The 12,869-nt window shown below is 40.3% G+C and overlaps 1 protein-coding gene across 8 annotated transcripts in view; it reads right to left on the bottom strand.

Moving 5' to 3' along the window:
* Nucleotides 1–12,869, bottom strand: part of AUH (AU RNA binding methylglutaconyl-CoA hydratase) — a 343,374-nt gene that overhangs the window by 275,333 nt on the left and 55,172 nt on the right. For all 8 annotated transcript variants that reach the window (XM_057305616.1, XM_057305615.1, XM_026519204.4 and 5 more), the window contains 2 exons: nucleotides 5,766–5,858; nucleotides 4,099–4,155 (listed from right to left, as the gene is read on the bottom strand). In XM_057305616.1, the coding sequence (XP_057161599.1) occupies nucleotides 4,099–4,155; nucleotides 5,766–5,858 (150 nt within the window). The remainder of the gene's footprint in view (nucleotides 1–4,098; nucleotides 4,156–5,765; nucleotides 5,859–12,869) is intronic.

The following is a 12,869-nucleotide window of genomic DNA, read 5'->3' on the forward strand; positions in this document are numbered from 1 at the left end:
AGGAACTAAAAGAGAACCACGGAGCAGTGAAAGTACTACACATCCTGTCATAGTGGTGTGTGCCCAAATAAGAAGCCCTAACAGCTATCTTAGTTAGAGTAAGGTTTCTTGACACAAACCCCAAACCCTCCAGGAGAAGAGGCAAGAAACAAAGACCAGGAATGAGGCAGTCTGCGACCATTTTCTGCACACACTTGAAAGAAATTTCCTAAACTGTCAAAAGAATCCTAATCCTCTGAACTTGTTTTACTTGGTTCTTATAAACGTGTTGAAGGGTGGTATCATCTGAGGAGCTTTTTCCAAAAGGGAACTTTGTTTGGTGCTACTGGAGCATTCTCCCTGTTGGGAAGAACACAGGAAGCGTAGCTGCTTTCTTTACGGTGAAGATACTGGAGGATAAAGCAGAGCTGCAGAGCGTACAAAGACCCCCAATATAATTGAGGATATTGCAGGGAGGTCCTTGGGAACAATCTTCATTATTTTTAAATTGGCTAGCGCTTTCGATCATTAACACTGTATTTTGTATATTATAGTATTTGTCTATAATCAAACATACGTATTACAAGTACTAGTTTGAGCATATGACAGTTACATTTAATTTTTCTAATTACAACTGACACAATACTATTTAAAGAAGTTCAGTTCAGATCCAATATGTTTCCACATTCTTTTGCATTAACTATATACTTCCAGTAGTCATCACTGAACAATCTCTTTTCTCATAAACACTAAAATTTAAAATATTCATCTAAGAATCACACTATACTAATTGTCCACTAATACTCATGTTCACTAGGAATATTACTCTCCCCAAAACAATCCTTTTTGATTTAACTTGCTTTTAAAAAATGTATACATCTTAAAAAGAATCATAATTGTCACTCAGGCTCAAGTTCAAGTAAAAAAGAAACAAACAAACAAACAAAACCTAAAGAAAGCTAAATGCTAGGTTTTGATCAACCGTTTCCCCGTGAAGTGTCATCACAAAACGGCAGAAGTGACGCTAATCAGGACAGCCAGGGGTACAGCTCCCTCTGGACGAGCCCCCCAGGACCACCTGGCATGGAGCCGCGGCCTGCACGAGCTGGGAGGGGCACAACCTTACCACACGTACAGCACGACAGTTTCTAGTCTGCATGCAACTCACACCCTCCACCCTGAGGAACTGACTGCAGTGTTCATATTACTAGAAAGCAAACCATTTACTGTTTCCACAGTATTCTCCCCACCCAGCCCCCCATTTTCTACTCCTGTGTGGCCATCCACAGCTGGTCCTGTGTGAAGCAGATGAGTGACAAGGGCTCAGGGACAAGGGCCACGCTGCTCAAGCAGCATCTACAACAGGAAGCAAGTTCAGCATCTTCTTTTAGCTAAGAGGTCCACCAACAAGGGAGAAAGAAACTAAGTACAGTCTACTTTGTCTATTCTAAGAAGCTCTTATAGAGCAGTTCACAGCCCAAAAGAGACATCTCAGGGATCACATGAGCCATGACAAATCCGTCAATTTAAAACCAACTTTAAGGAAAAAAAAAAAAAAAACAAGGTATTTTCACAAGGAACATCTATGAGAAAGTGAAGAGGAGAAAGGGATATGGTCAAAATATCTGTGGATCAAAACATCCAGAAGAGGATTTTTCTCCACCAAAATTTCAGGAACCGCTCCTTTAGATAATACATTAAACAAATCTTTCTTTTAAGAAACTGCCTTGTCGTTTAAAAACAAAACAAAACAAAATTAGGCCTGACTTAGGGTTCGTGAGTAACCATCACATGAACGTGCAAGTGAACCAAAATGTCTGCATGCAACTTTCTTCATCGAAATGTGAATGTGGCCTCAGAGAGAATTCGACTCACTCCCGATAGAAAGTGCGACGCATCAGAGCTACCCGTGTATGAGCGATGAACTTGAAAGCTTCATTAATTAAAGAAGCAACTGAAATACATTCCCTCAGACTCACTCAGGAAAAAAGGCGAAGACAGAAGATGATCCTTTACAAGTAGATGGGAAAATGTTAAAGCATTCTGAATTTCATGAAAAATTCATTTAATAAAAATTTTAGAAATAACTGTAATCATGAGAATACACAATCCAAAATGAATCAAATTTACAAGTGGATTCTAATTAATAGGTCCTTGATTGAGGAGGACCCTAAGAACTTCAGTACTCTGGAAAGAAAATGCTAATTTCTAGACCTCAAAAGGTACGGCCGGCTCATGAGCAAAGAGGGAAGGAGCTAACTCTACCACTCGTGTTTCTGTAGTGCAGGCAATTAGGCTTCTTTCCTCTAACCAATCCCAACAGTATGCTCATGCAACCGTTCTACCTTCTCGTGGTTTTAATACAAAACATTTCATCTGCAAGATATGATAAATATCCAAATTCCCAAGTTCATCTTCCTCCTACCCCTTATCTCTGCCACTCACTAATTCCCTGTCCAGAAAAAATTACTGAAAGGTTAGACCCCACTGTATTAGTCTCCGAGGGCCGCTATAACACCTTATCACGAACTTGCTGGCCTAAGACCACAGAAGTCTTCTCACACAGTTCTGGAGGACGGAAGTCCAAACTCGAGACCACAGAAGTCTTCTCACACAGTTCTGGAGGACGGAAGTCCAAACTTGAGATGCTGGCAGGGGTGGTTCCTTCTGGAGGCTCCTAGCTTCTGGTGGCCGCCAGTAATCCTTGGCCCTCCTGGACTTGCAAACGCCTCTCTCCAATCTCTGTCTTCACAGGACCTTCTCCTGCTTCTCCTCTTCTCTTAAGGACACTTGTTATCAGATTTAAGACTCATTCAGATAATCCAGAATGAGGTCATCTCAAGATCCTTAACACTTCATCTGCAAAGACCCTTTTTCCAAATATAGGTTACACTCACAGGTTCCAGGCTGACCTATCTTGGGGGGGGGGGGGTAGGGGTGTCACCATTCCACTGCAGTCACTGTCTTTCTAGGGTTAGCTATATCCTAATTACCAATAAATGCTTGCTTCTTAAAAGAATTTCACAAACATATCATACCATCCCTTTTCTAAATCTTGTTTTATTTCCAGTATCAGTTATCTGATAATTCTTTTCAGTTGGATCCATTTCCACAGAAATCCTTCTCTGAATGTTTTCATTAGTCACTATTAACAAGACTGGCATGGTCAAACGGGCAGATACCAAGTGCTCTACCCACAAGAATAGCATTTTTGCGGATGACCAAAGTAGAAACCTTTCAGTGAGTCTTACACATTGACTAGGGTGGTCACCAGTTTCACTGAACTGTGTTTTAATTTCTCCTTATCCACCCTAATCAGAATAAACACTCTTATAATGATAAGTTAAACATACCATTTTAACCTGTGCAGGTACAAACATGCCTAAAGTGTTCAAACACTACTTTTAATTTTTACACTGTTACTGTTATTTAGTTCATATACTAATAAATTATCAACGTGCACATCTCAAATGAACCCTACTTTCTGAAAGAACGACTTCACGAAATAGGAATAGCTCTAAATTCTCTCATCAAAGAACCAAAATTTCAGATTTATTGGGTGATACAAGATTTCAATATCAATGTTGGAAAAGTGCTTTCTTAAATGAGTCTTCTCAAAAAGCTGCTCACCTATCTTTTTTTGTAGTGACAGAAGAAACACCTCAGTTCCAAATACAGGCTACCCACTAACCCCAACCTTTGTCCTGCTGCCCAGAAACACAAAAAAGCTGGCACGAAGCCTGGGAAGCCCTGCCCGCTCCTCCAGTGGGGTCTGACCAGTGCGGGCTGCTCTCTGAGGGTATGCACATTTCTATACCCACACAAAAGTTTCAAATTATCAGTGTAATCCTTCAAGAAAAAAATGTGACTGATAAAATAATTTAATAATTAAAAATTATACAGAAAAGCACAGGAGACACCACAAAAAGAGAACATCCAACATACCCAGCATCTTCTCAACTACCTACGCTAAAACAGCACATTTTGAATAAGGACTTTGCTATAGAAGCAAACAATACAGTATTAGCCTCCTTACCCAAAATGCTTCCTTTTCAATAACACCCTTTTGCCTTATGCCCTGTTGTTGGGAATAAATCAATGGGTGTGAACAATTCATACCTCCACCAGGAATAATTGCCAACTTTGTTTCAACCAAGCCCATTTTTGCAGAGGAAGCTAAAAAGGAAGGAAGAAAATTAAGTAAAATCCATATCATCAGATTCAAATATTATGACTTGAAAAAGTTAGTAAAATCAGCTACAAATATTCTGTTTACTAATTAAACCTGTGTAACAAATCTTTTTTAAAAGTCACTTCAAAAGGCATTTATTTATGGAAATAAGTAAACACTGTAAATGATACACATTAAGAGATTCACATAACATTTCCTGTTAAAAACTGCTCGGCAGTGAACTGATTTTCGACGCAGAAAGACCAGAGTTATAACTACATATTTGACCTGATACTGCCAAGTCATGTTTGAAGGCTTAGACCCCATTAATTATTCAGGATGAGGAGCGCGGCTATGTCTGACAAGCAGGAATCTTTAGCTGCCTGAAGAACCCTCCAAATCAAACGGCTTAATATAGCATATCAGATATGGCAGCTTTTCAGGGCCGAATCTCTAGTTACTTTTGACAAATGGTTTTACTGTTCTGACAGCTGGACAAGGCTCCTCTTTCCGCGTTTTGTTTTCATGGCTACTTTAAAACATCTTAATTATTTCTTTATTTGCATATCCAAACGTACTTGGACCACCTCCCATATCCTAATCCCCAGAATCTGCACTCTTTCAGAAATGGCCTACATGTACCTTAGCTCTTCCATTTAAAACTCATGATTTCAGACAAGTAAGGAGAGATCTAAAATAAAGTGGAAAGGGGGAAAGAGTCCACATGGACTAGCAGCTACAAATCCCAAGAAACAGTCAAAAATTATTGAAAACGTAATTGTACTGACTCTATTTTTAACAGGCAGCTGCTTCAGGAGTGACAATGGGAGCCAGTGGAAGAACGGTGACAAATAGCTGTTCCTGCTTCTCCCAGTCCTTGATCCCAGGGCCCCTTTATGTCACCCCAGTGTGACCATACAGTGGCAGTCTGTGGGGCTCTGACAGAATAAGGAGAGTGATGGCCATGGTGCCAGTCTGCCTGGGTTCAAATCCCAGCTCAGCCAGTGATTCTGGGCCTGTTACGTCTCCTCTCCATGCCCCAGCTTCCTCAAGCACCACAGACAGCCTCTCACAGAGGGCTACTAGGCCGACTGTGGGATGTCATACACGTTGGGGGCTTAGAGCAAGGCTGAGCACCCAGTCAGCGGTCAGCACACGGCCAGCACTAATTGTTCTCATTATTATTTTCATAATTGCCTCATCCAACCCACAGGAAACCAAGCAAGAAAGTGAACCTCAAAGAGATTAAGTTATCATTCCTGTAGCTGACGAATGAAGTACTTGGACTGGGCACATGCCACAGATTAGCTCACTGGATCTTCACAACAGCTCCTGTCATTTCCCCCATTTTAGAGGAGGAAACTGATCTGAAAAGGACAGGGCCTACGATTCAAATTCAGTTCTGTCTGACCCAATTCCTGTTCTCCTCCCCTACTGCTAAGGCTAATAAGAGACTCTATCAGACTGTCTGCTTAACTGGGAATCTTCAATACTTCATCAAACCCAATGGGTGACTTCTTCTAAACATTCTACTCAACAACAAGAAAAGAATAAAATATTTGGAATGATCTCAAGAGTAAGCACAAACCTCATTTCTAACAGCATTAATTCTCACCTGCTACGCGTATATCACATGCTAGAGCCAGCTCAAGGCCACCACCCAAAGCAAGTCCATCTATTGCTGCAATTGTTGGCACTGGAAGATTAGCTGAAACAGAAAGGAAGAGTTTATGTTTCCTCAGGAATATAGTTACCTTACTATGTAATTTATTTTAGACTCTTTTTTGTGAATTTATTTTTAAATGGGATACCTTATACAGAATTTTGTGCCCCTTTTCCCTTCAACAAAATAGTCATTTCCTTTATTATTCTTCAAAAACATGTGATGATTGTGTACAGTGCCATCAAATAAACATGCAATAATGTCTTTAAATCTTCCCATATCATGAAATACCTCCATAAATATGCTTTTTGAATTAGCACAATCACAGTTCCGACTTCGTAATCTTAGAGCCTAGCATCTTTTATGAGATGTTTGGTTCATACAAATTTCTATTTGAAATGACTCAGGTATAACTGCGAAATTCAAGATCCTTTACGTGTCACCATGGTACTCAGAATGACAGTCTCATCCCAGGAAGTAATACATCTTCTCATATCAGACAAAAGCCCACTCCTGGGCTCCTGGGGCCCCACCCACTAGTTCTATCACTGAGGAAGGAGCACTGTAGGCCTAGCTAGAAAATGACCAGGCTCTATCAAATAGCACACTTCACATGGAAGAGGCTCTGAGAAGGCCCCGAGGGTCCAGGAAGGGGTCAGCCAACCACAGACCTCAAACCAGACTTTCTTGGTCCCAGAATATTATTTTAATGAGATTTTGTAAATTAGAACATACAGATTTCATTTTTATAACTGGTTCAAAAACAGACTGGTTAATTATTCTGTGAAGCAGATTCCTCCTTATGAATTTTATTTTTGACAATGGGAATTTAAAGTGAGGCTGGCCAAACTTACTACAGTATAAACAGAACTAGGTTCTGTCCAGCTGCCCAACCTCTTCTCCAACCTCAGGCACATACTCTATGTTCCAGAAGTTCCTCCCATCCATGCCTGTGGACAAGCTGCCCTCTGCCTGGCATGCCTAGCTAGCACCTAATGATCTTTCAAGGCCCTGCTCAAAAGCCCCTTCCTTTGCACCTCCGTGGCACTCTGTACACGCTTTTCCAGCGGAGCATTTACCATCATGCCACCCATTCTGAAACAGAATCACATCACATGAGTGCTGATCAGTAACACTGTTCTTCCTACTCTGGGACTGCTTCTCCTGTTCCTAGGACATTAAACCTTGTATTCTTCCTGCTTTTCTTTTTATTATGAACTTCTTTCACTTAATACTTTAAGAGGAATAACATGAATATATGTAGCCCAATGGAGGTACAGAAAAGATGAAGTGTAAAGGGTTCCTGAACGGGGGAGAGAGACCAGGAAGAGGATGGGAGTGAGTGTTCTCTCCTTGCCGTGTGAAAATGCCAAAGGCACTCACCAGCCACCTGGGGGAAGCTGGCTCCTCAGAGAGAGGAACCACAAAGGTGAGTTTAAAGAACTTCTATAATCAAACCCAGGCCTGAAATATATGTACTACTGAGTTCCAGTTTCTGAAAATTCCAACTCCTAGCTAATAGGGTTGTCTCATATTCTTTAGAATCCCCCCAAAATAGGAACAAATTCGTATGCAAAGAGGAATTTTTCTTTGCATCAAATTGTGAACTGAAAATGTAGACTAAGTAGAGGGGTCGAAGGAATAAGTTGAGTATAAATTACAAAAGTAATATTCCACAAGTTCATAAGTCCTTAAGCATTCCAGTAAGCATAAAGCAAGATCACGATCTGTGGTCATCTATAATGTTCGTAATACTACATCAGGGGACGGATGACTCAAAAAGACCTGGCAAGGCTTTGCTTGACGATTTTATTAGTTAATATTTTCAAATAAATATCATACTTAAAAATCACACTACCCAATAGAAAGTTTAAAAGCTATTATTTTTTAGAAGTATAAAATGTCATTAAAAGGAAAAAAAGAGGGAATGCACATTAAAAACACAAATAAAATTCATTAGTAAATATACCCTCCCTTTCATTTTAAGAGGTGCTATAAACAAACATTATGCCGATAAAATAAAATGATGGGGGAGAGGGCATGCACGCCAGGCAAGTTTCAGGTTCTGCCTGACCTGGAGTAACAAGGTAGGAACTAAGGAGAAATAAACAAATCCAAACATACTGATCTGGGAGATTGGGGCAGGGCAGGGGAGGGGAGGGATGAATTGTCTCATCCTCAAGTTTTCTTAATCCTGAAGTTAAAGAATCAACATTTTTCCCCTATATGCTTATATTCTTTGGAAATAATGACAATTATTTTTAAATGTGATAGTTAAAAACTTAAGAAATTTTCTCAAGGGGCTAAAAGTTTTTTAACATTACATTTTATGTGAAATATATAAAATAAAATGACAAGAAATGTAGGGTCCTTATACAAAACAAGGAAAATAGGATATTAACACTCTCAAATCATTAAAAAGGTAAATTACGTGCTCCTTTCAAATACTAATTAACATAAATTAGCATTATATAAAGCAGTCTATAAAATTTTTCCTACTAAAAAATTATTTAAGCAGAACAGCTCAATTAGCATTCGATGAATAATTAAATTTCAACTATTTTACAGTATAGTAAATTCTGAAATTTTAGGGTGTCAACTGTATACTTCAATTAAAATTTTTTTAATTAAATTTGTTTTTTAATCCTAAATTTTATGTAATCGTAATCCTCCCCTTCTGAAAGACGTCTCTCTTAGCAAATTTTCTTCAGGAAAAGATGAGTCATCCCAAAGCACATGCTAGTTTCACGGTTACCTCACACGCTTGTTTTTACATCCATCACTTTTTCTGCTTGGTAGCACTTAATAATCTTAGTGGACCTAATACAACACGCTTCGGAAGGGCAGAGTAACCATCTCAGAGAACTGAGAAATATCACAATGGCGGTTGTGTAAGAGCACGGCTGGATGACGTCGGAGCTGCCAGGAGCAGAGGCTATTCCCAACAGCAAGAGGAAGAAATTATGACTCGGCGTGTTACGCAACGAACAGGATCAGATACTATTTTGAGTTTAGTACCAGGAAATGGGCCAGGTATGACAAAGAAGATAATAATCCTTTGAAATGCTCCTAAAAATATAATTAAAAGCAAACAATTAAAGTTTTGCTATTTCAAGAGAAAAATAAAGGAGCTGCCTGGGAAGGCTCCCGTCCACCTCGGAGTCTGCAGGAGGACCCCCAATGGCAGAGGCGCACCAGAGTCGGGAGACCAGGAATGAGGCAGAAGGGGGAGCAGGCCTACTGTCAGCTCTGAGAGAGATACCACATGTAACAGAGGTTTTCAGATGTTTCCAGAAAAACATAAATTCAGTTATTAAGGGAAAATGCTAGTGTCAGTTGTGATGTTTAAACATGGCTTTGACTGAAGAACCGTGTTCTTATACAAAACAGAAATATTTCGAAAGAAATGCTCATATAGCATACTGGAAGTCTGACTTTATTGAAATCATTCAAAAAGAACAGAAATAAAATCAAGGTTAATTGAAAATTATAATAAACTCCTAACTATCACGAATTCCAACTCAAACTTTCACCTTCATGTATCCTTTCCCATTCTCATCATCAAGTCTCAAAGGAACCACAGCAACAAGACACAACCATCCTGCCCAACGCGTGCAGCTGCGTGCGCCTCTGGAAGCCCAGCCGGGGCCTCTGAGCAAGAAGCCGGCCTGGACGCCAACACACACGCGCACCACATCACATGGCGCGGTTCGAAGCCTGTAAATGGGAGCCACTGTTCCCAGGAGTCAGGGGGTGACCGCTCTGCAATCTGAGAAAAGATGCTTGCCTTTTCTAAACCTACGTCTTATGTACCTGTCTTCTTAATTCTCCATATAGCTGCCTATGGATCGAGCACATACAAGAAAGTGCTTACTATATGGGTTCACTGCCCTAAGCACCTTACGAATATTACTTAAACCTCTGACCCGCCTCATGACATCAGAACTACTATGACCTTCACAACTGATGGGGACACAGGGCAGGGGAGTTCCTGTCACTGCCTGGTGCACCCACAATTCGAGTTCAGGTGGCCCGACTCCAGGGACTTGCTCATAACCATGACTGCCCATCACCAGCTCTCACAGCCTGGACTCAGAGACCGTGAGCCAGGACGCAGCTCTGCAAGACAACGTTCCATCCTTCCTCAAGGACCTGTGACCACGAGTGTGAAGAAAGGGAAATGCTGAGACCCTTTGAGAAGTCTGACAAGCACACTGGCTCTGAGCTCTGCTGTCAGTTGACTGTAACAGAATTCTGACTTGAGACTTCCCTGAAAACCTCCAACCCAGACTGTCCCCAGTGCATGACTACAGGTTATTAGACAAGGGCCAACACCAGAGCATCTCTTTCCTACCAAAATTCCAAAACAAATAAGCCTCCCTGGGGAAACACAGAGAAAGGTTAGGCAAGGTTAAGCCCCCACACACTCTCACTCCACAGCCTTGTCTGGAAGATTTTAATAAACAGAACTGAGGTAGCTTCCACTGTCAACTGCTGCTCCAGGTGTTCACTACAATGAATGAATGAATGAATGAATGAATGAATGAATGAATGAAAGAAACAGAGCGAGCTCTTGGCACATCAAATGTTGCCTGACATGACACATGTAGTTATTTTCATTTCTGATGAAAACATAACAAGAAGTAGTTTACTTTTACCTGGTAGAAAAAAATACACCATTCCTGCCTTGCTTCACGAACTCTCAGGCTCTATATCCTTGCTTTGCAAAGCACAGTTTGTGGACCAGCAGCACTGGCATCACTTGGAAGCTTGTTGAAACATACAACCCCAGGTCCCACGCCAGAACTATCCCACCGGGAGCTGCATTTGAACAAGACCGCAGGTGAAGCTCTGGATACCCAGCTAATCCACAGGGAACCTGACCACCTCACCATCCTGCAGGATAACACGCTGACCCACTACACAGACAGAGGAAGTGGTAAGAGCCCCAACTCTTTCGGTAAGACTCAACTGTAAAGGTAGTAAAGACTTCACACAGATATTTACAGCAGCTTTATGTGCTACATCCACATGATGGAACATGCTCAGCATTAAAAAGGAACCAACTACTGCCCGATCCATGCTACGCATCAGTGAACCTCAAAAAAATATGTGAGAGATAACATGCAAATTAATACACACTGTACTCCATTTATTAAAAATTCTAAAAATGGAAACTAGTCTCCGCTGATGGCAAGCAGTTCAGTAGTTATCTGAGGACAGGAAGGCAATGGGAAGGTGCAGGGAAAGGGATCACTGAGGGCCATGAAGAAATTTCTGGGAGTGATGGACATATTCACCATCTTGGTTATGGTGATGTTTCCAAAAGTCAAAGTCAACACACAGCACACGCTAATACATGCAACTTATTACATGTCAGCTATACCTCAATAGATCTCTTCCTAAAACTTCTATGACCGGAATAATATGAAAATGATCAATCCAAGAGAATAAAGTATACTAGTTTCCTGATCTTTTATAAACAGGGGTCAATTAAATATATAATTTATATTTATTTTTATAGATACAATTTAAAATCAAGTAACACAGGTATTAATCAATTTAAAATTATAAAGAAATAGCATTAAGAAAAAATGAGAAAAAATGAGAAAAGTAAAAGGGAACAATTTGGTCTTTTTAATTGAAATATAACTGACGATATTTTATTAGCATCAGGTGTGTAACATAGTGATTCGACAATTCTACACATAACTCAGTGCTCGCTCACCAAGGTAAGTCTGGTTACTATCAGTCACCATACAATGTTATTACATTATTGTCTCTTCCCTATGCTGTACTTTTCATCTCCATGACTTACTGATTTTATAACTACAAGTTTGACCTCTTAATCCCCTGTATCTATTTTACCCATCCTCCCCACCCTCTGATAATCCTAGTTTGCTCTCTGTATTTAAGCATCTTGTTTTTTGTTTGCTTGTTTGTTCATTTGTTTTTTTAGATTGCACATATAAGGGGAATCATATGAAATTTGTCTTTCTCTGTCTGACTTATTTCACTGCATAATACCCTCCACCTCCACCCATGTTGTTGCAAACGGGAAGATCTCATTGTTTTCTATGGCTGAGTAATATTCCACTCCGTGTGCGTGTGTGTGTGTGTGTGTGTGTGTGTGTGTACACACACAAATACTACATCTTCTTTATCCATCCATCTATCAATGGACAATTAGGTTGTTCCCATATCTTGACTATTGTAAATAATGTTGCAATAAACAGGGACAGTGTCCTGTGCCCATGGCTGTACAGAGGTTCCCTTCCTCCCCGATGCTAAATATATAGAGCACTACAGAAATGGGTCCCACGCTCCTACAACTACGGCCCCTAAATTTCTTCCACCCCAACAAGTTACTTATTTAAGTGGATAATATAACAAATAATAAATGGGCTTATCCTTTGCTCCACCTTTCCCAGAACACAGGTTCTCCTCCACGCCTACGTGAGAAGTGCCCTGTGAGTCACGCAATGCTGGTGCCGCGCCAACTGCTGCAGGAGGCAGCCAGTGCCAACCTGGGGTAGCTGTGACTGGGGAGACTGGCCTAAGGTGGGGCAGTCAAATGAGCCAATCTCCTCATCAACAATCTAAAGCCACAACCTTCCACTTAGCTAGTATCAGTGATTGAGAATATTTTGCCCGTTTCTACACTTTATTTCTCAATTTATTCCAAACCTTAGATAGAAAGAGGATTTCTATTTATTAAGGCTCCCTTAGATACCATACAATATGTATGATGTTTTCTGCACTGCTGTCGTAGTAAAAAACCAAAAATTATCTAAACATCCATCAATGAAGGAATAATTACATACATTATGGTATGTCTATAGCAAATAACACCAGGAAACAATTTTTTTTAATGCAGTGGTAAAACATTCCACACTGTAAAAAACTAGACTCCAAACTATTCCCAGAAATAATTTTTCAAATACAATGTCTATCACACAGCCAAAGGATAACCAAGAAAACAAGATCTAGTAAGAACCAGTAGAAAAAAAAAATTAAGAAAATATCCATACAAAAACTGAGATCCATAATCTTCAA

This window comes from Ursus arctos, unplaced genomic scaffold (genome assembly GCF_023065955.2).
Source record: "Ursus arctos isolate Adak ecotype North America unplaced genomic scaffold, UrsArc2.0 scaffold_33, whole genome shotgun sequence".
In the NCBI taxonomy this organism is placed as follows: Eukaryota; Metazoa; Chordata; class Mammalia; order Carnivora; family Ursidae; genus Ursus; species Ursus arctos.